General features: G+C 50.2%; 2 protein-coding genes across 2 annotated transcripts in view; one reads left to right on the top strand and one right to left on the bottom strand.

Moving 5' to 3' along the window:
- The first annotated feature begins 2,886 nt into the window (after window positions 1-2,886).
- UBE2Q1 (ubiquitin conjugating enzyme E2 Q1) lies at window positions 2,887-11,434 on the top strand. Its single transcript, XM_065877212.1, has 13 exons — window positions 2,887-3,213; window positions 5,480-5,584; window positions 5,919-6,023; window positions 6,649-6,699; window positions 8,294-8,434; window positions 8,659-8,743; window positions 9,006-9,066; window positions 9,260-9,350; window positions 9,461-9,519; window positions 9,601-9,649; window positions 9,937-10,032; window positions 10,407-10,473; window positions 10,945-11,434. Exons 1-13 carry the CDS (start codon window positions 2,887-2,889, stop codon window positions 10,974-10,976), a joined length of 1,269 nt encoding a protein of 422 aa, XP_065733284.1. The 3' UTR covers window positions 10,977-11,434.
- A 2,179-nt stretch (window positions 11,435-13,613) lies between these two features.
- The window catches only part of TDRD10 (tudor domain containing 10), a 55,019-nt gene continuing 42,965 nt past the window's right edge, over window positions 13,614-25,667 (bottom strand). Inside the window, exons 7-13 of the mRNA XM_065888414.1 lie at window positions 19,637-19,679; window positions 18,884-18,974; window positions 17,912-18,059; window positions 17,517-17,662; window positions 17,133-17,287; window positions 13,852-13,922; window positions 13,614-13,646 (exon numbers count right to left, since the gene is read on the bottom strand). Of these exons, the coding sequence (XP_065744486.1) occupies window positions 13,614-13,646; window positions 13,852-13,922; window positions 17,133-17,287; window positions 17,517-17,662; window positions 17,912-18,059; window positions 18,884-18,974; window positions 19,637-19,679 (687 nt within the window). The remainder of the gene's footprint in view (window positions 13,647-13,851; window positions 13,923-17,132; window positions 17,288-17,516; window positions 17,663-17,911; window positions 18,060-18,883; window positions 18,975-19,636; window positions 19,680-25,667) is intronic.

The following is a 25,667-nucleotide window of genomic DNA, read 5'->3' as shown; positions in this document are numbered from 1 at the left end:
TAGCACTACTACCATTAGTTACCCAGGCATCCAGAGCCTCTCAAAATTCTAGTGACTTTTTGATCTTCCTGCATCTTAAAATAAAGCCCAAGTTCCTAAACATGGGTTTGAATATCTGCCAAGACTTAACCCCTGCCTAGCTTACCTGCATCACTCTCTTCCTCACCCTAGACACAGACCTACTTTCCGTTCCTCCATCTTGCTCCAGTCCTACCTCAGTACTTTGCACATGCCACCCCTTCTGCCTCAGACAGTGTCCAGCCTCTCCTCCCCTAGGTAATTCTACTTACCCTTCAGAATTTAGCATATCACTTGTTCAGGGAGGCCTTCCCAGATCTCTAGTCTTGTTCTTTGAGGCACTTACCATAACTGCAATTAAGTGGATGGGTGTGTAACAAACAACTCATGAAGTATCTGACTTTCTCCCAACCTGAATACATGGAAAAGGTGAAGACTGGGTCTGTCTCGCTCAGTGCTGCATTCCCAGTGTGTCACGTGTCACAGGTGCTCAGTACATTATTTGTTCTTCTTTAATGAGTTTGCTTTGTCAACTCCACCGTTATCATGTCTGTTTCCCCCAATAGAATGTAAGCTTCGAAGGCAGGAATTTTTTTTGTTTTATTCACTCCTGTTCCCCTAGCACACAAGTGTTCATTAAATTAATATATCCATAACTTCATTTCCATTTCTAATGCCCCTGCCCTACACATCTCAGCAGACTCCCCACTAGGCTTCTAGATGCCAGAGGACTCTCCCCGCCAGAGTTGAAATGCTGAACACACCAGCAGAGGAAGCGACTGAGCTCATCCTAGTGACCACGACTTGAGTTTCCTCCCTGGGGGCCTTAGAGTCTGTGCAACATTGTGAGACTGTCTCATCATGTTGTTTTCTTGTAATTAAAACTCTTTATAAAATATGGAATTCAGGATCTTCCAAATGGCTGCATATGTGGTTTTCTTGGGTAAGGGCTAGAGTCAGTGGACATGTGAAAACTTCTTGAGAAAGCATCAGAGGAAGGCAGAGATGGGTAAGGCATGGACTTTGGAGACAGGCCCAGGAACTCTCCTTACTAGCTGTAAATCCTTGGGCAGTCACTCCTTTTCCCCTCTTGTAAAACAGGGATAAAAATGCTTCCCTTGCAATGTTGCTGGCTGGGGGGTGGGGTGGGGGTGGGGGGTTAGAAATATTTGCAGGATACCCTGACTCAGGAAGTGCTCAGTAAACGGGAATTCTTTTTAAATTGATGTTAATTGATTTACAATACTGTGTTAGTTTTGGGTATACAGCAAAGTGATTCAGATATATATCAATATATATATCTTTTTCAGATTATTTTCTGTTATAGGTTATTACAAGATACTGAATATAGTTCAATTAACGGGAATTCTTACCACAGCCTTTTATGCCCCCAACTTGCACATTGAGACACAGAGGTGACATGTAGCTAATTGTTCAGCCTCCCCAAAGGAGATAAATAGCCCCAGGAGGACCAGGAACACATCTCAATCATCTTTGAATACCCAGAGCCCAGCTTAGTCAAAGGCCTTTATCAACCGCCACTGACAATATAAATGAATAGCCCAGCACAAAGAACCGAGGTGCACAGTCAGCTTCCGACAAAGGCTAACTCATTTCAGTCCAAGTGAAAGGAGAAGGTGGCAATCCGGCCAGCTTCTCAAGCGCCGAGTTGGCTCGGTAGAATCCATCAGGCCCTACCATAGGCTAACACCAGCCCTTGGCAGAGGAACCTCAGCCAGCTTTGTCCTTTGTGATAGTGCCACCTAGCGAGGCCCCGGAGGCACTGCCGCCCACTCCCCGCAATGCCAGGACCACTGCGACAAGGTGTTAGCCGGTGAGACTTGGGACTGGGATTGTGGTCTCCTTTCATCTTATTGCCTGGTTAATGGTTTAGACTAGTGCTGCTCTCCTTTCACGACCCGGCAGAGGAAGCCCGCGTCGTCCCTCCCCAACCCCCTCGTCCAGACCCAAGGAATCTGATAAGCGCGAAGAGTGAGCTATCGTCTACCCGTCGTACATTAATTGACCACCGATCCCTTCGTGATCTCCTCGCATCCAATCCTTGGGAGCAGGCAAGGCAAGCATTATTATCCTCATCAAAGTCATCGTACAGATAAGGAAACTGAGGGAAGGTGGTTAATCCACGGTCACGGAACGTCCGATAACCCAAGCCTCCTGTAACTGGGTCCCTGGTTCCTTCCCCAATCACACGCCCCTCATTTCAGTGTGTCCCCAAGGGGGCAAAGCATCAGGGACCCTGCGCCTAAGACAGGCGTGTGAGCGCAGGATAAATACGGTACAGCGTCGTCCGCAGCTCTCCCACTTTCTTTTCTGCCCACCTAGCGCCCGGCACCTTCACAGCGGCTCAGGGCGAGGGAAGAGGGGCCCAAAGCAGGAAACAGGGTCCCGCGCGGGTAGCCCCTGGGAGCACGCGGCGCCGGGTCACGTGAGAGGGGAGAGGAGGCGAGAGCCGTGGCTCGCACGCACGTACGCCGTACGTAAACACGCACTGAGGCGCTGAAAGCTGCGAGCCCGAAGCCCCCGGTCACATGTGGAGGGTGGCAGGGGAGAACAAGGGGGCGGGAAGGAGAGAGGTGTCACGTGAGGCAGGTCAGAGCAGCGAGGTCACGTGAGAGGGGACGGAGGCGGGGCCGCCGAGGAGGAGGAGGGGCGCGCGGCTTCCGGCGGCTGGGGGGGCCGGAGAGCGGAGGGGGGGGGCCCTGTCCCGGAGGTGGCGGCGGCGCCATCTTGGCGAAGGGGGGATCAGGAAGTGCGGACCGCGGCGGCGGCGGCGGCGGCGGCGGCGGAGCCCGGAGCGGAGGCCGGAGGCTCCCGGCCCGCCGGCCCCGGAGCGGAGCGGAGCGGAGGATGCAGCAGCCGCAGCCGCAGGGGCAGCAGCAGCCGGGGCCGGGGCAGCAGCTGGGGGGCCAGGGGGCGGCGCCGGGGGCCGGGGGCGGCCCGGGAGGGGGTCCGGGGCCGGGGCCCTGCCTGAGGCGGGAGCTGAAGCTGCTCGAGTCCATCTTCCACCGCGGCCACGAGCGCTTCCGCATTGCCAGCGCCTGCCTGGACGAGCTGAGCTGCGAGTTCCTGCTGGCTGGGGCCGGAGGGGCCGGGGCGGGGGCCGCGCCCGGACCGCATCTCCCCCCACGGGGGTCGGTGCCTGGGGATCCCGTCCGCATCCACTGCAACATCACGGTGAGGATACCCTCGCGTGCGCGTCTCAGGGGGGCTCTTGTCTGGGACTCAGGATCACCCCACACAGCTTTTTGCTCTCGAAAGACCTGGGAGGTCGAATCCCCTCTCGGGGCTCGGCTCCTTTTCTCCAGGTTACATTTGTTTCTGCTGTGCACCCAGAATCTCTACTCTTCATGGTCAGGGACACCCCGACATATGGCGCCTCGACTACCCCTTTTCACTAACCCACCCACAACCCAAGGTTCATGATTTCGGCTCATTTTGGCTACTTCACGACTTAACCTTGATCCCTGGGAATGCTCCTCTCCCCACCACTATCATCTTCAGATCCCAGGTCTCTGCATTGACCTTAGCTGGAAGGACCTGGCTTGGAACTCTGCAGGTTTCAGTGATGCCCCTTTCTCAGTAGTACCTTTGATTTAGGACGTTGCCACCTGTGAGATCCCTGCCCAGGCATCTCTCATTCCACTCCTCTTTGCTCTCTGAATTTTACCAAGTGATGGTGTGCAGTGCAGTGACTCCTCTTCTTCCTCTCCTTTGGATTCCCTTTTATTCTGGTGTAACCTCTAACTCTCCTCCTTTTGCCCCAGCTGGTAGCTGCCACTCTCCTCCTGTTCTCTATGGATATCTCCAGTTGCCCTGGGTTGTTGCCTTTCCTGCTAATGATGGTGATGTGCAAGGGCTATCCCATTTATTCTGGGGGGTAACAGTTCCTTTTCTCTCAGTGAACATCATTCCATCCTAGGCATGCAGGACTAGGAGACACCTTACCTCTCCTGCCTAGGCTGCCCTCAAACATCCTGTGAAGAGGGTTGGCCTCTGATAATCTGGGAATGCCTGATACCGCATGGTATAGCACTTACAGTGATTGATACCACCTGGTGTGATAGTGTTCTCGCCCTGCTGGGAGCACTGGATAGCAAGCCAGGAGACGGTACTTAATCCAGGCAGGCACACTGCAAATGGGAGTATTCTGGGGAAAGACAGACTTGTGAATTGTGTGGCACTTTGGGGCCTGAATTCAATTTACATTGTTCTTGTTTTCTATCCCTTTGTTCCATCAAACCAGGTCAAGGTTTGATGAGGCAGGCCTCAGCTTGGGTTGGATGGTCCCCCCTGCCCCCAAAACTCGTGTGTTCCATTTTCCTCTCCCATCTTTTTTCGTACTAAAAAGTTGAGATTGAAGGACTCGGTGTGGTTCCGTGAGCTGAAGACTTGAGCATCTTTGATAATTTGTTTTCCTCCAGCATTGAGGATTAGAGCCATGGCAGAGTTAAGACCCCTGGTAGAAGAGGATAAGGTTTCCTCAGCATATGTGGAAACTTCAGGGGTCGATTTGGTACCTGAATTATGCTTCCAATTCCTTAAGGGTAGGTTTGCCCCCCTTCTAGCTGCCTTCCCAGTTGCCAGAGGCCATCTACTGTCTTTGTCCCTGGAAGGAGGTTAGTTAGAAGATTTTCAGTCAGACTGTCTGTGGCCCCTATGAAGAAGACTTGGCCTGAACTAGCCCCCTTGGTTTGGGCAGAGGGGGAGTCTGGTCAGGCTGCATTTGGCACCGGTGGCTCAGGAATGCTGGGAATGTTAGTAGCGTAGGTTTCTTTCTCCCAGCCTGCCATGTGGAGCCCTACAGCCTACGTCTGGACTGAGAGGGTGGCAGTTTCCCAAGGGAGAGGTGGGGAGAAGTGGCCTTTGAGGGATTCTGTTGGGAGTGAGGTGGGAAGATGCTTCCTGCTACCCTTTTACGTTTAGGTTCTGGAGACATCTAGTTTCTAATTCCTCCTTCCCCAGCTAAAATGAAAGTAATCCGTGGTCTTTGCTTTTTTTCTGTCAGTGTGATTGTGATGAGGTGATCCCTTCCTCAACTGGTTGAGGAGGGTCAGGGGCCTCTGTTGGGTGTGGGAGAACTTCAGGTCTGGAACTTGTAGAGACAGCACAGGAGATAGGAAGTCTCCCTCACTGTTAGCAGGGTTTGGCTCTGCTGCTTTCTCTGATGTTTACTCTTGAGAAAATAAAGAAAGGGACCCGGCTTCTTGGAAAGGGTCCTCCTAGGGACTTTTTCTCCTGGTCTGGGATTTGTTGGGAAGCTGCTTGGTTAGATAATGACCTGCTGCACTGGGCTTGTTTGTGTGTGTTTGGGGGGAGACGGGCGGGCGGGGGGGACGGTGGAGAGCAAAGGGACTAGAAGTCTTGGTGCGTGGAAAGCAGGCAAAATCTAGCTTTCCCCAGTCTCCCATCTTGACTGCTCTCCCTGCTCTTTTCCCCTTAGGAGTCATACCCTGCTGTGCCCCCCATCTGGTCAGTGGAGTCCGATGACCCTAACTTGGCTGCTGTCTTGGAGAGGCTGGTGGACATAAAGAAAGGGAATACTTTGGTGAGGGGGCCAGGGTGTTGAGGTGGGAGTGCATTTTCCTCCTGTGACACCCATGCCATGAAAACATCCTGTGAAAGATGTCTCTGGAAAGTGGGTGGTGCAGTAGCCTGTACATTTGAGGCAGACGTCTTAGGGGAGTTGCTTCCTAAAGCCAGAGGGAGAGCCTTGCACCAGTCCCAGGGTTCGTCCCTTAAGCTCCTCCCCCTGGCCGTATGGTCTCAGTTTTAGAGGACTAGGTACCAGTTTGGGGGCTGAGACAAGAGCTCACCCATGTACCTGTCCAGATTGGGGTGGGGAAGGAGTGTTTGATGTCACTGTGGTCCCCTACCCCCAGCTATTGCAGCATCTGAAGAGGATCATCTCCGACCTGTGTAAACTCTATAACCTCCCTCAGCATCCAGATGTGGAGATGCTGGATCAGCCCTTGCCAGCAGAGCAGGTGAGCAACGGAGGGGCTTTGAACCCTGTTATGCAGAGTTGCCCCACAGATAGCACTCAAAAAATGCATGTTACTTCAGATGAACCTGCAGTAGTTTCTCTCCAGCCCTACTCCAAACATGTACACATATCGTGACTCTTGGCCTCTTCTCCAGATGGGAATCTAGCTAAATGGGGCACTAGTAGCTTCACCTCTCTGATCAAAACTCACTCTTCTGGGTAGGATCATCCCTCATGGGGGGATGGGGGGGATTTTTATCATTAGCAGTAGGTAGCCATTGGGGACCAAGGTCCCTTGTTAAGATCCAAGAATGCAGTATCAGTCTAGAGATGATTTAGTAAAGGAGGGGTTCTTGAGGTAAAACTGGGATTTGTGAGTTAGGTGACAGAAACAGCTATTGTGCTTCTCTTTTATTCTTTGGCATATGGTGGTAGAGGAATAATGGGCCGGTAGTGAAGTCATTCCCTAGGCTGTTGCTTCCACTCAGTTCTGGCTGATGGAGAGGCTGGTAGCATTATGGCCAGGTGCACAGCTTCCAGACCCAGAGGCTCAGGGGAGTAGGTCAGAGGCTGCATTCTAGGAAACCACCGGGCTCTGATCTCCCTCTCTTCCCTCCCCACTGCAGTGTACACAGGAAGATGTATCTTCGGAAGATGAAGATGAAGAGATGCCTGAGGTAGGCTTCCACCCAAGGCGGCACTGGTAGGAAGCTCTTTCTGTCAGCAGCATTGAGTCCCCGCTGTGTACAGAGCTCCAGTCTAGGCCTGGGGAGAGAAAAATACCAAAGGAAATAAAGACAGATTTACTGACCTGGAGGAACAGCAGTATAGTAGAGGAAGAGACAGGGCACCCATATCCAACCACTGAAGACAGTTAAGTGCAAAATCTGTTTACACTGAATAGTCAAGAAGTTAATCGCAGATGGCTTTGTAGTCAGACCTGAGCTGGCATCCTGTATCTCCTAACTCTCTTAATTGGGGAATTGTACCTACTCTCACTAAGCTGCAGTTTTCCTTATTTATAAAATGTGATTATAATAGCTACTACATAGGGTTGTCTTTAAGATTAAATAAGGGATTGCATGTAAAATGCTCCATTCAGTACATGATAAATGCTAAATAATTTATCTGATATATTTTCTAAAAACATAATTTTGCAGAATATAACATAATGGTTAAGAACTTGAACTTCAGAGTCAGACAGAATTTGATTCACATCTTAGCTCTATTAAGAGGTGTATGACTTTGGGCATAATAACAACCTCACCTAGATCTCAGCTTCCTCATCTGTAAAATCGGGGTAATGATAGAATAATGGCATGGTGGTTATAAGAATTAAATGAGCTAGTGTGTATAGCATCTACTATGGTACCTGACATATAATTAAACATTCAGTAGATATCAACAATTAATGTAGTAATTAGGAGGTTAGTATTAACATATCTTGCTAGAGTGAGGTCACTGATCACTTTGTTTCTCTGCACTGAATTAACATCCCAGGTTCTGCAACTTCTGTAACTCTGTCAGGGTCTTAAGCCTCACAAAGGGCTGGGGATACCTGAAACATTCTCCTCTCAGACAGCAGAAAACCCTCCCAAGTCTGACTGAGAGGGGCTGAATCCTGGCTATAGGCTCCTCCCCCATGTACAGTGAACTACTTCCTCACTTAGAGCAGGGCAAATAGGGACTAATTCTGTTCTTGACCTCTACCATCTGCCTTTCTGGACCTCCTTCCTTATTTCCATCTTGGCACTGGGTACCTCTGCATACCTCATCAGGCCCAGCACTTGGGAAGGCAGGAGATTTCTGATCCAGCTTTCTCCTTTAGACCTGGAGTCCTGGGAACTCCTGGGTACAAAAGTCACCTGATGAAACATGAGCTTTGAGTCACAGCGTCAGGCCAAAGTCATTCTAGGAATTAAGGAAGAGTTTCTGCTGCCAAGGGAGAGCTTTAGGGATGGTTGGAGCAGGGTAGGTCTGGGGAACAAGAGAGCTGAGCCTGCTCGCTTTCCCTAGGCCCTTCCGCAGCTCTGCAGCTTGAGAATTGAATAGGAGAAGAGATTTGCCACAGCCTTTAGATTGTGGAGGGAATGGGACTGGGAGTCTTCCAGCAGTGGAAAGGGTATTTTACTCATTAGCCTGCCAGATAGACTACTGTTCCTTGACCTGCAGCTCTAGGTCAAGTGGGACTGGGAAGGCGATGGCCCCTCTCCACAACGTGTGTTGGTTTCTTTCCTCCTCTATCCCACTCCCACCCCACACCTCCCCCAGGACACAGAAGACCTAGATCACTATGAAATGAAAGAAGAAGAGCCAGCTGAGGGTAAGAAATCTGAAGATGACGGCATCGGAAAAGAAAACTTGGCCATACTAGAGAAAATTAAAAAGAACCAGAGGCAAGATTACTTAAATGTACGTGCCCTCTAGGGAGAAGCTGGGCCAAGGGGTCGGCTGGTGCTGGCTGGGAGGTGGTAGGCATTGAGTATCAATCTGGGGAACAGAATCCACTTTTGGGTGGGTTATGGGTGTGCCTCATCCTTGCCTAAATCCTGGCTGCCAGACTGCTCCTGAGGTCTAGTACGGTGTTTCTAAGCACATGGCCGTGAGATGTTCTGTCCTCCATCCCTCCCTTGTAGGGTGCGGTGTCTGGCTCGGTGCAGGCTACTGACCGGCTGATGAAGGAGCTCAGGGATATATACCGATCACAGAGTTTCAAAGGCGGTGAGTTTGCCTCAGAGAGGGGTCTGAACATGAGCTCATAAAGGACATGATGGTGGCAGCAGATGCACGGATGCTTATGAAGTTTTCAGGCCAAGGACGGAACACCCCCACTCCAGTGGCTTAGATTGGATGCATGTCTGTCTGGGGTGAACCTGGAGGCTTTGACCTTTTTTTCTCTCAGCATGGGAGAGGGATCTGCATCAGGGACCACTTGCCACTTGGACCATCATCTAATGACACCCATCTTCTTCCCTCCTTCCAGGAAACTATGCAGTCGAACTCGTGAATGACAGTCTGTATGATTGGAATGTCAAACTCCTCAAGTGAGTGGGCACTGTGGGATTAGAAAAGAAGTTGAGTAGTGAGTGTGGAGCCACTGTGGTGGGAGTCTCCGGGGCCGTCCCAGGGAGCGGGTGTGGGCAGTGGCTTGGCCCTCTGCTGCTCGCCCAGGGTTGGTGGGAGCCTCGAGGCTCCTGAGCTGGACCTGGAGCTGAGCCTGAACTCGTTGCTTCCTAGAGTTGACCAGGACAGCGCTTTGCACAACGATCTCCAGATCCTCAAAGAGAAAGAAGGGGCTGACTTCATCCTACTAAACTTTTCTTTTAAAGTAAGGTCTTCCTTTCAAGTCCGTCCCTGGCCTAGGCTTCCTTCTCCATCTAACAGTGTTGCAGAGGGCACTGGCCTCCCCTCCCTGATCGTTGCCTCTGTCTCTCTTAGGATAACTTTCCCTTTGACCCGCCGTTTGTCAGGGTTGTGTCTCCAGTCCTGTCCGGAGGGTGAGTAGCTCAGTAAGGGCAGAGGGTGAGGAAGGGTAGGGAGCTTTTGCCAGTCACAGCTGACTAACCTTTCTTCTACAGGTATGTTCTGGGCGGAGGTGCCATCTGCATGGAACTTCTCACCAAGCAGGTGAGCCTGTCTCTCATTCTTGGCCTGGCTGGCCTGGGCAAGGCTAGGCTGAGCTTTAACCACCCTCCCCCCCCACCCCCACCCCCGGGTTGGGCGATGGGCACAACGTGGCCCTTTCATTCTGCCTCGCAGGGCCTGTACCCACTGACCTGGGCAAACAGGTGATGGCCATTCTGGGAGTGAAGGGCAGGGGCCCTTCTGTAGGTGCAGCTACTCTCTGGAGGACAAGCATAAGGTTTCTCTGGAAACCCTCCTGACTTGTCTGCTTTGTCCCTGTTGTTACTTAGGGCTGGAGCAGTGCCTACTCAATAGAGTCAGTGATCATGCAGATCAGTGCCACACTGGTGAAGGGGAAAGCACGAGTGCAGTTTGGAGCCAACAAAGTAAGGAGCCTGGACCTGGGCCTGGTGGGACTGGCTGGAGACATACACGCTTTAGGCCACTAGGAGGCCAAGGCGGGCTTCTTTTAGGGACTGAGAGGATAAAGTCTGTGGGCTGGCAGCATCGGATGAGTGGTCCTAGGATGCCCGCAGTGGGAACAGGAGCAGGGCCTTGGTCTGAGGGGCAGCCTAGGACTTTGGGGAGGGTGCAGGTCTGGAAAGGGAAAGCTAGGGGATTGTGCCCTGAGGGGACCTCCCAGGTGGAAGGTATTTAGTGTGTCAGCAGAGCATGGCGCTGGGAGCTGGGACTCCTGGGTGGCAACAGGGCCACAGCTGGCCTTGCTTGGTGGCCTGATTTAGTGGCTTCCTCTCCCCAGTCTCAATACAGCCTGACAAGAGCACAGCAGTCCTACAAGTCCTTGGTGCAGATCCACGAAAAAAACGGTGAGGCTGGCGCCACAACTCGAGATTCGGACTTTTGCCAAGCCTGAGGTTTCCACTTCCAGCCAAACAGCAAGAACCCCTTTTGGTTTCCGAGCGTTTACCACCCATTAACACAGCACCTGCCCCTGTTCTCCAAAGAAGTCAGTGAGGTGGAGGCTAACGTCCGCCACCTCTTCTCCAGTAAAGCACCAGCGGTCCATAGCGCCGGTAGACTCAGTGCTGCCCCTCTTCCCCACCACCCTGTGAGAAAGCTCATCTCACTCTGCTGTCATCTCAGGTTGGGTGCATCATTCTCCCTTTCCTTATAATCTCCAGGTAGGCAGTTTCTTACCTTCCCGTACACCTTCTCCCTGCACTGGGGAGCCCTTTCTAGACTCTTTCCACCTTTGACCCTGGAGATGCCTTCAGTGACTGGGGCCGGGAGGGTGGACATCAGCCTCCACCTCACTGTTTTCTTTGGTTTCTTTGCAGGCTGGTACACACCCCCGAAGGAAGATGGCTAACCCGGGAGTGCCATCCCCTTCTTCCTTCCCCAGGCACCACTGGACCAATTACCTTTGAATGCTGTATTTGGATCTCACGCTGCCTCTGTGGTTCCCCCCCTCATTTTTCCTGGACGTGATAGCTCTGCCTATTGCAGGACAATGATGGCTATTCTAAACGCTAAGGAAAAAAAAAAAACACAGAACTGTTTCAAGTACTCAAGACTGACTTACAGACCAACCAACCACCTGGCTGGAACCCTTGCTAGCAGGCATTCTTATAAAAGAAACTTTCGAGCCTCCTTATATTGCTGGAAACTCAGCTGTGCTCCAGACTAGAGCCTCCTTACCTATGCTATGGATTTTTAATTTATTTTCTCTTATTTCATGTACACTGCTTTTTTTGGTTACAGTGTATGATGGATGTGTATGAAAAAAAATGTATCTTTGGGAAAACAATTACAGTTTGTTAATTTGAAGACGCTGGTCTTGACTCATCTTTATTTTTATCCCCACGTTCCACCCCACCCCCACTCCTGAACTACTTGAGCAGTGGGGGAGGGGCACCAAGTCCTCCATGGCTTTGGTAGCTATGAGGGGCTGTGCTTCGCTGCTAAAGCAAGAGAAAGGTGGCGCTGAAGCACGCACCTGGCTCGCCCCTGAAGGCCTCTGGAGTGACCAGCACTTGTACCCCTGGGAATGCAGAGCCTGGCCTGCTGAACCACAAAGTAGTAGGCTGAAATGATGACCTTAATTCTTAGGACTAATTTTCTAGTCACAGATGTTTTCAAGTTTCTAAGAAAAAAATAACAAGGAGGCCTAAGAGGCTGCTTCACAGAACTACTTTAAAATGAACTGAGTAGGGATGGGGGCAGAGTCTCAAGCATGTATGTGACCTTTCTGGTCTCAGCAGCTTGCTATGTAGCTAACACTCCAGTGTTCACTGGTTCCCCTCCCTCCCAGCAAGTGGCACTGAAGGGTGACGGTAGCTCCCTTGCTCCCCGCTTCGGTCTCTTGCTTCATCTGGTCTTATCAAAGAGGAGCCATGTGGCTTGGAGACTGGATTCTTTTAAGGCACTCATAAGGTGGGTCCTACTGGAAAGAGTTAGCTTTAAGGGGGTTGGTCTGTATACCTGTGTCCTTACCTCAGGCTCTGAGAACTGCTGGGGAGGGGAGTCTGCTGAGCTGAACCGTAGGTGCCATGTCTGTTCCTGCTCTTTAAAAGTACAGGCGTACTGTTTGCATGTGGTATGCGCTGCCTGCCTCTCCTGGTCAGTGAGCTTGCCTTGAGGCAGAGGCAGCCTCTTTGGACCTACTCTGCCTACAGACTGGATGGTGACAAACGCCAGAGGCCAGGGATGGCTAAGTGAAGACACTCATCTCAGAAAGCCCAGACTTAGGACAGCCATCTGGGAACCTGTAAGATGCCAGAGTACTGTAATGCTTTGTTTGACACAGCAATTTTAACATTGGTCGTTTCTCCCCCTTTTAAGGGATTTTAATGTTTTGCTGCTTCAGGTGGACGGAGAGTTCACCAGTCCCACTCAATGCTGCTCCTACCCCACCACACCCACCTGATACAGGGTGCTAATTTATGCTGAGGTGGAGATAAAGAGGGGACCCAAGGGGGAAACTCATTTCATGAAGCTGAAATCTGGTTTTCAAGGCCTCCGAGGCTTTCTTCTGAACTTATCACCAGCCCTGGCTGGAAAGTAGATTGTGTTTTTAGTAATGTGTACTGTGATCTGTCCTCAGTATAATGTATTTTGTAATGTATTTTTCTCATCTACCAAAGGATGAAACAAATAAAATTATTTAAATAGCTTGGCTCTAATCAAATTATTTAAGGAAATAATGGGATCCACATTCACCTGATGTAAAGGGAAGCACCAGCTCCTGTGCGCTATAGCTATATAAACACCAGCTCTAAAGAAAGTCTTCCACTTTTCTTGTCAAACCTAACAGTCCCTTTCATAACCTTACATTAGGCTGCTAATGAAGTTACACAGCATTAGGAAAATAAATAAATAAAATCAAGGCCGCCTCACCCTGAACCAATGTTCTGTCCACTAAGAAGGCAAAGAGAAAGGACACAAAACTTACACCCTATGCAAGTGTGCATCTATTTCCCAGGCAGTGTCCGCACGGCCGGCACACGACAGCTTCCCAGTCTCGCTGCTTCGGTTTTAGAGGGCAGCACTGGGGAGGGGTGGCTAGACAGAGGAATCAATCACCCCAAACGTGAAGCATGCCAACATTTATTCACCAAGGCGATGCATCAATGTTTAAGTGCTCCCTACCTGATTCTACGACAGAATGCCAGGAAAATTAAAGAGTGGGCCCCTCCATTCTCCAGACTCTGTCAGGGCAACTTATATCATGCTCTGAAGGTACAAAGAAGAGACACAGGAAAGAATACAATGGCTACATCAGACTTTCAACCTCATGGAAGCTTCCCGTGTTTGGTTCAAATGTTCACACTGAGCTGGGGGACGGAAGGCACATGACAAATTGAGGAGTGAGCTGGGGGAAAGGCAAAGGGGAATCCAATCAATCCTGGGCACCGCTGTGGCCTTTTTCACCCCCAAGGCCTCAAGAGTGAAAGGGTAGAGCAGGCTGAATCGAGACAAGAGAAGAAACGTGCCGATTGTAGCCATGTTATTTAAACTCTTCAAACTTCAGAATGTGCAACTGGAAGAGAAAGAGAAAATCTGATTGGGAAGGCAGGACTGCCCCCAGGTGGTCCACCCAACAACCCCTGGACAACTTCAGTTTGTTTCCTCTAAGGGAATGACAGGTAAACCCGCAGCATCCAGGCCGAGGCCAGGGCCTGCAGCTGAGACCCTGGGAGGGAGGGGAGGGGAGGGGAGGGGAACAGTAGCTACCCAGCAGTTACCTCCAAGTTCAAAGCACCAGTGATTTTCCCTTTGAGGATGCGATGGATAACCTGATATGAACTCCAAATATCTGTAAAACAAAACACAACAACAAAACCTTGGTGGCACTTGGTCAGGCAGAAGGAGCAAGGGAGGGAGGTGAGAAGCCGGGGCTGCAGGGAAGTGTTCTGGCTGCAGACCAGGTCTTGCAGACAAGTCTCTGCTAGTTAGTACTCATTCCCTGCTGCCAGGATATCGTGAGATAATAAGCACTGCAGAGGGAGGAGAAGGGGAGGGCAAAGTAAGAGCAAGTAAAAGGAGGCATTATTGTTGTTAAAATAATTACAGGGATCTGGGATTTCACATTCCCTAATGGAAATTCTGGAGACAGAAAACTGTTCATTCAACTCTGCTCTGAGAGTTTTGGCTGGAGAGATGGAGGTTAAAAGGCAGAGAGCCTTTTTACCGTGACGAGTGCACATTCCTACCTGCTGGGACAAGGCAGGGCAGGGCGCTGGTCAGACACTCACCTTTCTCCAGGACATCTGCCCTTACTCAGCTCCCGCCACCCCGCCAAACTGGGACTGTTTGTATGCATGAAACTGGCTCACATCAAGGGTCAGACCTCAGTTCCACCCCCAGCTATGCCACTTTCTTGCTGTGAAACGTGAAGAAGTCCCTCCCTTTCATTTTCCTGAGGCTTACTTTCCTCATGCATAAAGGGAGAAAAATTGTACACCTGCCCACCTGGCCTCGGGGTCATCTCAAAGTCCACACAAGAGCTGAGAACCCACATATCTGGGCTGTACACTCTGGCCCCTCTGACAGGCTGGGAGCTGCTCTTTGGGACAGGGGCTCCTTACTCTGAGCCACCCTCCAACAGCCAAGCAGTCAGGTTCAGCCCACCAGAAGCTCCCAGGTCCTGTCTGCCGGCATTACTCCCCAGGCCGAGAGGCAGGGGCCCTCTTCATGCAATGACCCAAGGTGACCTCTGGGTGGTGCCCATCAGCCTAGCAGGGTGGCTTGGCCCTGCACTTTGGGGAGGTGCTTTTCCATCTTATTTTGTGTTGTATGTGTATTTCTTCACATCCACTTCTCCTCCTCAGCCCCCAAAGCATTCTTTCACTCTTTCACATCTCACCTAAACCCCAGTCTCGAGAAGGGGCCTCTCCGTTTCAAGGGTGTAGAAACTGAGGCTCCACAGGTGCCTGGATCTAGAGTAACAAACACCTCACACTATATACAAAAATAAACTCAAAATGGTTTAAAGACTTGAACATAAGGCATGACACCATAAAACTCCTAGAAGAGAACACAGGCAAAACATTCTGTCATAAATCGTAGCAATATTTTCTTAGATCAGTCTCCCAAGGCAAGAAAAATAAAAGCAAAAATAAACAAATGGAACCTAATGAAACTTTAAAAGCTTCTGCACAGCAAAGGAAACCATACACAAAACGAAAAGACAACCGATGGATTGGCAGAAAATATTTACAAATGATGCGACCAACAAGGGGTTAATTTCCAAAATATACAAACAGCTCATACAGCTCAATATCAAAAAAACAACAACCCTATCAAAAATGGGCAGAAGACCTAAATAGACATTTCTCCAAAGAAGACATACAGGACTTCCCTGGTGGCGCAGTGGTTAAGAATCTGCCTGCCAGCGCAGGGCACACGAGTTCAATCCCTGGTCTGGGAAGATCCCACATGCCGCGGAGCAACTAAGCCCATGTGCCACAACTACTGAGCTTGTGCACTAGAACCCGTGAGCCACAACTACTGAGCCGGTGCACCACAACTACTGAAGCCAGTGTGCCTAGAGCCCGTGCTCTGCAACAAGAGAAGCCACCGCAATGAGAAGCCCGCACACCACAACGAAGAGTAGCCCCTGCTCGCCACAACTAGACAAAGCCCATGAGCAGCAACAAAGACCCAACGCAGCCAAAATAATAAATTAAAAAAAAAAAGACATACAGATGGCCAACAGGCACATGAAAGATGCTCAACATCGACAATTATTAGAGAAATGCAAATCAAAACCACAATGAGTTATCACCTCACACCAGTCAGAATGGCCATCTTCACCAAGTTTACAAATAATAAATGCTGGAGAGGGTGTGGAGAAAAGGAAACCCTCTTACACTGTTGGTGGGAATGTAAATTGGTACAGCCACTATGGAAAACAGTATGGCGGTTCCTTAAAAAACTAAAAATAGAGTTACCATATGATCCTGCAATCCCACTCCTGGGCATATATCCGGAAAAGACAAAAACTCTGATTCAAAAAGATACATGTACCCCAATGTTCATAGCACCACTATTTACAAAAGCCAAGACATGGAAGCAACCTAAATGTCCATCAACAGATGAATGGATAAAGAAGCCACAAAAAAGAATGAAATAGTGCCATTTGCAGCAACATGGATGGACCTAGAGATTATCATACTAAGTGAAGTCAGACAGAGAAAGACAAATATATCACTTATATGTGGAATCTTAAAAATAATACAAATGAACTTATTTACAAAACAGAAACAGACTCACAGACATAGAAAACAAACTTATGGTTACCAACGGGGAAGTGGGGAGGGGAGGGATAAATTAGGAGTATGGGATTAATAGATACACACCATTATACGTAAAATAGATAAACAATAAAGATTTACTGTATAGCACAGGGAACTGTAGTCAACATCTTGTAATAACCTCTAATGGAAAAGAATCTGAAATATATATATATATGTATAACTGAATCATTTTGCTGTAGACCTGAAACTAACACAGTATTATAAATCAACTATACTTCAATTTAAAAAAGAAAAGAAAAAAATAAAGTAACAAACAGCACATTGGGGGAGATGCTGAGTCCAAATGCTCTAACCCCTATCGTTGGTCTCCAAATTCCAGTTTTCTTCTACACAGAATGCTTCTCTAAAGAAATCTTAAGCAAAACTCAATGTACGTGAAACAGATGGAAGCTGAGCCACTCTGGCAGAAGCGAGACCGGGAGGCTTGCCCTCCCCTCACTCCACCCAGAGAACTCAGCCTTCGGGCAGCACCTGAGGTTCCTTTCCAGATCTCGTTGCTCAGAGAGACCAGGTGTGAAAAACAGTTCTCAAGAAGCAGCTTTGCAAGGGGCAGATGCTGAAAACCGGGGTGAGATCAAAAGAATAGAGGCTGAAGGGCAGACATCCTGAGGGCCTCAGCTGCCCCGGACGCCATTCCCGCCGAGGTCCCAGAGGCGCGCACAGCATCTCCTGTCTCCGAGTGCTCAGGAGGGTGGAGGGCACCTTACCTTTCTCCAGCATGAATGGCTGAGCCAGGGGGGGGATGGTCCAGAAATCGTCACTATCCAGGCTGCGCAGGGATTGCACTGGGATGGTGGCCGACTGGCCGAAATCGATGAACGTGACAACAGCCCAGGAGTCCACTCGGTCCAGCACCCAGCACCTGGCCAGAGGGAGGGAGAGGAGGCTCATCTCACCTGGTGGCACGCACAGCAGTCCTCACGGAGAGGGCTTGAAGGTCTGGGCTAAGAGGGATGGGAGTTTCCTACGCTGTTCCCCACCTTGGATGGAGAGGTGATCAGAGGAGAGGTATCTTGAGAGAGGAAGCAGCAGCAAAGAAACAAGAGTCCAGAGAATGGAGAAGCAAACCTCCAGCCCTGCCTGGTACACACCTGTTCCAGGCCCATCCGTAATCACCCAGCTGGTACTCGGCCAGACAGCGGGTCCCGCGCCGCACAGCCGAGTCGTGCAGGTAGGGCTGCTGCTCCTCTGCCTCGGCCAGGGCTCTGAACAGCGCCTGCATGTTCTGGTGCAGCGTCTGTGGACGGTACAAACGCCATGGGCCTCGCTGCCTGCCCCACGTTGCACGTCTGTCTCTGCAGGTGTCACCTGTTACATCAGCACCGCCGATCCACCCCAAGGGAACTGAAGGTACGACGTGGGACCAGGGATCAGAGTGCGGCCACTCTGGATGTCCACCGCTGATGGGCCCCCATCAGCACGCTGACCCCAGCAGGGCCCCATGAGGTGGCACCGAAGCCCAAGAGGACCACCAACAGGCCTGTACCTCCGTGACATGCATGGCCCAGAAGAAGGGGGTCTGAGGGACAATACTGGTCACCAACAGCCCCACGTCCCCGCGGACGCTGTGGATGGTGGCCAGCCAGCCCAGGTCTCGGAAGCATTCCCTCAAGAGCAGCGCCAAGAAGGACCCTCTGCAGGAAGAACAGGGAACAAAGGGAAGGGAGTGAACACAGGAGTGATTCAACCAACACCTGTCCTGGAGGATGCTGGGCAGGAGAGTCACCCTGACAAGAGGGCTGTGCAACCCCCCGCCCAGGGTGGCAACAAGACAAGTGCCCAAGTAATCATAACGCAGAGCAAAGGAAGCACCACGCCAGGGGACACAGATGTTGGAGAGTCTGGGGAAGGGGAGAGGCAGAGGGAAATAAAAACACACCAGGGAACTCCACAGAGAGAGATGGGCAAAAGCCCTCACTGGGCTGACCTTGGGCCTGCCTGAGTGATTCATGAACCTCAAGTGATGCAAGTTTGGACCGTCCACAATGCAGGACACGTCTGCAACGCCCAAACCACTCCTCCCTGTGTTTAAGCACATGCCGCACCTCATCCCACCACTCCACTAACTCTATCGCCTAAGTCACACATGGTTAGAAAGGCAGACCTGCCATTTAGAAAAACGAAACAAAAAACATACATCCTATAGCATTTCAAGTCAAACAGAATAGTCTGGCATCACTGACACTAAGAATGGTGTCTGCCGTTAAAGCAGAAGATGTGGTGGACATGCCGATCTCATGGTATCCAGGGTAGGGGAGAGTCACAGGCCATCACTGTACAGAAATGGAGACAGACTGTGTAAGTCACTGTGGGTCACAGCCTTAGAGCCTGGGTCTGACGCAGGAGCTCCTGAAAACTTTATCCCCCTCCCCAGTACCATCCTTGCTGCCACCCTCTAGGGACTGAGCAGACGTTTACAGTTGTCCTTTGCCAGCGGCCTCTCTACACCTCCGCTCACCTCATTTCCATGGGAACTGCAAAGATGCTTGTCCTCGGTTTCTCTGTCTTACAGGGGTCAACAGAAGCTTTAGGAACGAGCTGTGTAGAAGCTGGAAAGCAGAAGGTTGTGTTCTGGAGGCACCAGGGCTGTCTCAGAGGACCGTACCCCACCTGCCCCCCAGAAGGCCCTGGCCCCACCCTCAGGGGCAGGATGAGATGGGAAGTGAAGCTACATCCTTCTGGGTCTCGGCCTCTACATCCTCAGCTGGATGGGGAGGGTTTGCTGGATGACATTCTTTAATCAAGAAAGCATCCTAAGGAGGCTTCCCTGGTGGCGCAGTGGTTAAGAACCCGCCTGCCAATGCAGGGGACACGGGTTCAAGCCCTGGTCCGGGAAGATCCCACATGCCGCGGAGCAACTAAGCCCATGCGCCACAACTACCGAGCCTGCGCTCTAGAGCCCGCGAGCCACAACTATTGAAGCCCATGTGCCTAGAGCCCATGCTCCGCAGCAAGAGAAGCCACCGCAATGAGAAGCCCGTGCACTGCAACTAGAGAAAGCCCTCGTGCAGCTATGAAGACCCAATGCAGCCCCCCCAAAAATAAAAATTAATAAGTTAATTAATTAAAAGAATGCATCCTAGAGGAATAGAAAGGGATATTTCCTACACTGAGCGGTCAGCGTGGGACAAAGCTGGAAGGGAGGCTGGGAGAAGTGAATCAGGAGCTGGAAAGACATGTCCTGGGAACAGATGGCAGCTCAGGATCTCACCAGTGGTTCTAGCAAATCCTTGACCAGAGGTCTTCTCCAAACCCTTAGGGAGAAAAAGAAAAGGTACCACTCAGGCATAGCAGTATTCGTTTCACTGGTTTACATGTTGCGTCTCTCCAAGCAGATCTGGAGACAGCGCAGCAACAGCCCCTGTGCAGACACAGGCTTCAGCTGACTTTTGGGGCTTGCTCCACTTTCTCCTTTCTCTCGGGGGGGTGGGTCCTGAGTCAACCAAAGACAAGAGGTTCACGGAACAGGAAGGGAGGAGGGAGGGAGGTGCTGCCGGGGGTGCTCGTCGGTACCTACAGGCACAGAAGCCCAGCACTGCTTAGCCCGGGAGGCCCCTGCGGGCACTTCTTAGGGGGGAAAGAGGTGGAAATGGTTACTCTGGCAGCAGGACTGGGTGGAGACAGAAAGACTACAATCCTGCAGCCCTCAACCCATGCTGGCTTCCCTCGCTCCACCGTCCACACCTGGAAAATCCCCCGCCCTGGTTACGCCCACGGATCTGCACGCCTGCCGCTTCACTGCTTACCCCACTCCCCGCTGACCGCTACCTGAGAACACATGCGGCCACTGTTCTCAAATGGACATGCCACAATCCCATGGTAAGCCCCTAGTGAGACAACACCTCACCCCCTCCTCTCTTCAAACCCTCCATACTCCCACCCTCCGCCCACCCTATGAACCTGCCTCTTCATCAGGAGAAAACTGGAAGCAACTGGATGGGAGGCCCCTCATCCTCTCACCACCCAAACCACCACCCCCCAGCCCCGCCCTCCCTGCCATCCCTCTGTTACCATTTTTTTTTTTTTTTTCCCTCTGTTACCTTTTCAGAAGGGTCTGGCTCTGGGGCTGGCACTGTCTCACCTTCTGGAGGGCAACACCCCTGCAGCCACGCCCCTTCTCCTCTACTGCCATCTCTCTCCCGGTGGACACCTCCCACCAGGAAACAAACATGCTCCATTATCCATGTTTGCAAAGACCCTGCCTCACCCCCCAGCCCCTCTGGCGACCACGTTTCTCTGCTCCCTTCACTGAAAGGGGTGTCTAGAGTCCTGTCTCCTTCCAGTCAGGCCTCATAGAGACGCCTCCTTGACAGGCCAACCAAGAGGTACACAAACTCAGCATGTCTAAAACGGACCCTCCGCAAGCTGCTTCACCTCGGCTTTCTCAATTTTAGTAAGCTGCATCATTATCTACCCAGCAGCTCAGGCCAAACTCGTCTCTCTTTCTAGCTCTGCATCAAATTCATCAGCAAGTTAAGCCGTCTCTTCCTCCAAAACACACCCAAACCCACATACTCCTCTCTCTCCATCTCCACCACCCCAATACTAGCCATCACCATCTCTTACCAGGACCGTAACAACCATGTCCAAAGACGCTGCCACCCAGGCTCCTGCAATCCAGTCCCCACCCAGAAGACAACACAACCTCTTACAAACCAAAATCAGATCACATCACTCACCTGATTAAAACCTTCCAACACCTTCCCATTGTGCTTACAAATAAAACTCCAAGTCTCCAGGTGGGCTCACCAAGGCCACCATGATCTACCCTCCTTCCCACTGACCTCTTCTCTGCCCACTTACCCCATTTCCCCCCATGTCACACTCTGTAGGCATTTGTAGGTGGCCCCTCTGTCTGGAATGTTCTTTCCCTGGTCTTACCCAGGGTAGGCTGACTTGTCATCCAGAGCTCAGCTGAGAGGTCACTTCCTCACAAAGAGGACTCCCTAAGAACCATCTAAGTGACCCCTCTCCTCTCTATCACATCACCTTATTTCAGTTCTCTGTCTGGTACTTACTGTTGAGACAGGCTGGGCCCTGGGACCCTTTGCTGCTGTGCTTGTACCTGGACACACGTCTCCTCAAGCAATGAAATACAAGGAAACTATGAGGGACTAAAAATACCTGCGTGCATGTGCAGTTGGGGCAAAGATACAAAAAAGACGGAAAACCCAAAACCCAGCTGCCATTTCTGAAGAGCCGGGAGCAAAAGCAGGGTACTGCGCAAGCCCCCTGCACACACCATCACCAAAGGGGTGGGCAGACCTCCTAAGCGCCCCTCTGGCCTGAGCGCTGGACACACCCCTCCCCTCACCCCATATACGAACCAGCTCTCCCTGCCTTGGGGAACCGGCAAGGGAACCTGTTGCTTGTTTTCACTACCCCCCACTGCTGCAGGAGGGGCCCCAATAACGCCGTGAACTTCTTCTCTGGCCCATTATCAATTTCTATTGATTAAGGATGCCAAGAACCCTGGTTGGTAACACTACTGACATTTTCTTTTTTTCTCTCTCTCTCTTTTTTTTGGGGGGGGGGCATTTTCTTATGTATTCACTTATTTATTGGTTCACTATTATGTGTCTTTCCACTGGAATTTAAACATTATGAGAATGTGAATCACATCTGTCTTTTGACAATTACCTTCATTGCTGAGGTAACCCCGGAGCCCGGAACAGTGTCTGATACATATTAAGCTCTTAGTAAATATATGTGACAGAGAGAAGAAAAAGAGAAGGAAGAAGGGAGAGAGGAGAGATGAACTGGGGCAAATTCTTAATCTAAGCCTTGGCTTCTTCTTCAATACCACGAATCACACCTGATGTGAGGATTTAGTTGGACCAGTATCTGTTCAGGACACTGACATGAAATAGGTGCTCAATAAATGGAAGCAGTATAAGAGAGGTTAAAAGTACAGGTTCTGGAGTCAGACTGGACGCCAATCCTGGTTCCAGAACTGACTGGCTCCTTAACTTTGGCCTGGTTACTTGGTGCCCCCACCTGCAGGATGGGAGAGTAGCAGGACCTACTGCTGTATTTAAACAGGTTCATACAGCAAAGCGATCAGAACACAGCCCGCAGAGTGAGCCCTCCGTGACTGAACTACCACTGTCCACCGATGGGGCCCAAATCAAATCTCCACGCTAAACCATTCTGCCCCTGCTGTTTACCTACAACAAAGCAAAGTGACTGTTAAAAACTGTCCTCTAGGGCTTCCCTGGTGGCGCAGCAGTTGAGAGTCCGCCTGCCGATGCAGGGGACACGGGCTCGTGCCCCGGTCCGGGGGGATCCCACATGCCGTGTAGCGGCTAGGCCCATGAGCCATGGCCGCTGAGCCTGCACGTCTGGAGCCTGTGCTCCAAAACAGGAGAGGCCACAACAGTGAGAAGCCCACGTACTGCAAAAAAAAAAAAAAAACTGTCCTCTAGCCAAGCACAGAAGGTGCCTTTTTATTTAGAATCTCCTAAGACAGTTCCAAATACCAATCCCAAGAACCAATTATTAGCGGTGGTTCCAGGCTCAAAATTACTATTAATACAGAAACATTTAAAACCATTTGGGGTCTAATTATTATTCCCTAATGATTTAAGAGATAAATATAACAAGCCTGTTTTGCCAGTTTGTGAAATTAAGTTTCAGAGGAAAATCTATACAATTATCATTGAACCACCACAGCAGACACATCATCCAAAAACAAACCTCACATTTCAGGATGTCTGCAGCACAGAAGTGGCCACCTGGAAGCTACAGAGATCAAGGCAGCACCTCGGTAGCTGCCAAACCAGCAGATTGTAATTAAGTTCTATTGTTGCTATAAGCAGTTACTCTACACCCAATCAATCAACAGCTGTTAATGCTCTTTACTTTGTTCTGGGACATTACTACCAGCTGGTCAAGCGTTCCAAGAGGTGGCCTGGTCCAGCATCACGCTGGTGAGTCCCAGCAGTGGGAGAGAAAACACAGGGTACACAAAGGTCAGTGGCCAGAAGGCGTTTGGGGGCGGGGTTGGGGGAGGGTCCCATCCGGTTCCTCTGCACACCAGGGAGAAGCTCTCCAACCAGTACTGGGGGGTGGGGGTCACAGGCCTCAAATGACACTCAGAAAAGTGGTGGCCTCCCTGAGACTGCTCACTGCCACACCCCTGGCCCACTGTGGTCACCCTGGCCATCACTTTTAAGGCCCTGTCTCTACCCGGGGAACTGCACCTGGAGTCACCTGAAGGGCACATCCACGTGGAAATTTAATACAGCTTTAACCCTCGACTGCCACCCAGTACCACACCTTGTACTTCACAGGTGATAGACACAGACCTTGCTCTCAGGGAGCCACACTGAGTCACTCCACACATATTTATAAAATGTGTACATTCTAGACATGGCCACCATGAAGCTCACACTCTTGGTGGGGGCAGCAGACAAGAAGTATACAAAGAGGTATAAGGTCAATGACCATAAGGGCAAAGAAGAAACGCAAGTCAAGGAGAGGGGACAAGCGGGCAGTGGTGGGGGAGGGAGTGATGGCTGAACAGACGCCTAAATGAAGTGAGAAGGCAAACCCACAGACACCTGGGAGACGAGCCTTCCAGCTGGGAACACCTGAGGCCCTAAGGTGGGGATGTGCTTGGTGTGTTTGGGGAATGGCACTGGGGCTGGAGGAACAGACACTTGCATCTCTTACCTGGACCACCTGAGACAGGTCTTCTGCTTCCACTCTGGCCCCTGGAGTCTATTCCACAGGGTCCCTTTAGAACCTAAATCTCGGTGAATAGATGAACTAATGGTGGCACATCCATACAAGAGAACACCACTTAGCATTAAAAAAAGAATTGCTGATGGTGCCATCGCATGGATGAATCTCAATAACATTCTGCTGAGTGAAAGAAACGACACACAAAGAAGCACATATGGCATGATTCCATTACACCAAACTCTAAAAAGGATAAATCTCATTTAAAGTGATAGAAAACAGGTCAGTCACTGCCTGCGGGGCACAAAGCTGGGATAGGGCACAAGAGAACCTTTTGGGTGACTGAAACGGTCTATATTTGATTGTGATGGTGGTTACATGGCTGCATACACTTGTCAAAATTCATCAAACTGTACACCTAAAAGGGGTTTATTTTACGTAATACTTCAATAGTTGATTTTTTAGCGTACGTTCGTGAAATCTGGTTATGTCGCTCCCTGCTCAAACTGTCCAGTGTTCTCATTATTATGTGACTATGTAAATACCAATTGCTGCTGAATCAAGTTACAGACTATGAAAATTTTTTTTTAATTTTAATATTAATGGGACTTCCCTGGTGGTCCAGTGAGCAGGACTCTTTGCTCCTAATGCAGGGGGCCTGGATTCAATCCCCGGCCGGGGAACTAGATCCCACATGCATGCCGCAACAAAGATCATACGTGCCACAAACTGAGACCTGGCACAGCCCAAATAATTAATTAAAATAAATAAATAAATTTTTAAAAATTTTAATATTAAAAAAAAGTATGTATTATGATTACTTTTATCCTTACACAACCTTCTCCAGGAATTAACTGCTCCTTTTTTCCCCTCCATTTACTTGGACTTCCTTAAATCTCTGGCTAAGTTTTCCCACACCCTCCAATGGCTCTTTATAACACCTCTCCAGTCGCTTTTATACTTTTCTTCATACAAATGTCACCCTGGAGTCTCACATCATCCTGCTCTGGCTGGACTGAGTGCTGCAATAACAAGTGTTCTACCCCTTTGTCATCATCTGGGAAGTCTCAGGTCCCCCTCCTGGGTTGGACCTCCTGCTCCCAGCTTCCCTCATTTTTTGCCTTATTGCTTCATTGTATTGGTGCATATCCCTCCATAGCTTTCTGAGAGCAGCTACATGGGACATACATTTTTTGAGACCCTACATTTGTGAACAAGTCCTTATTCTACCTTCATTCTAGAGTAATTTAATTAAGAACAGATTGGGGGTTAGACATTATCTTCCTACAAAATTTAATGACACATTCCAATCCTATACCCTTCAATGTGGATTCTCTTTCTGAAGCTTTATCCAATACTCTAAAATATTTCTATAATGTGTCTTGGTGTAGGTTTTTATTTTCCCAGTGATTATCCTAGGTACTCAATGGTTGCTTTCAAACTAAAAACATATCCTTCACTCCTGGGAGACTCTGTTATATCATTTGATATTTTCTCTCCCACGTTGACCTGAACTCTTCCTGCATGTTTCTGTTGCACCACTGATCCCCTCATTTTAC

Source organism: Phocoena phocoena, chromosome 1 (genome assembly GCF_963924675.1).
Source record: "Phocoena phocoena chromosome 1, mPhoPho1.1, whole genome shotgun sequence".
NCBI lineage: Eukaryota > Metazoa > Chordata > Mammalia > Artiodactyla > Phocoenidae > Phocoena > Phocoena phocoena.
This window is presented reverse-complemented; position numbering and strand designations above follow the sequence as displayed.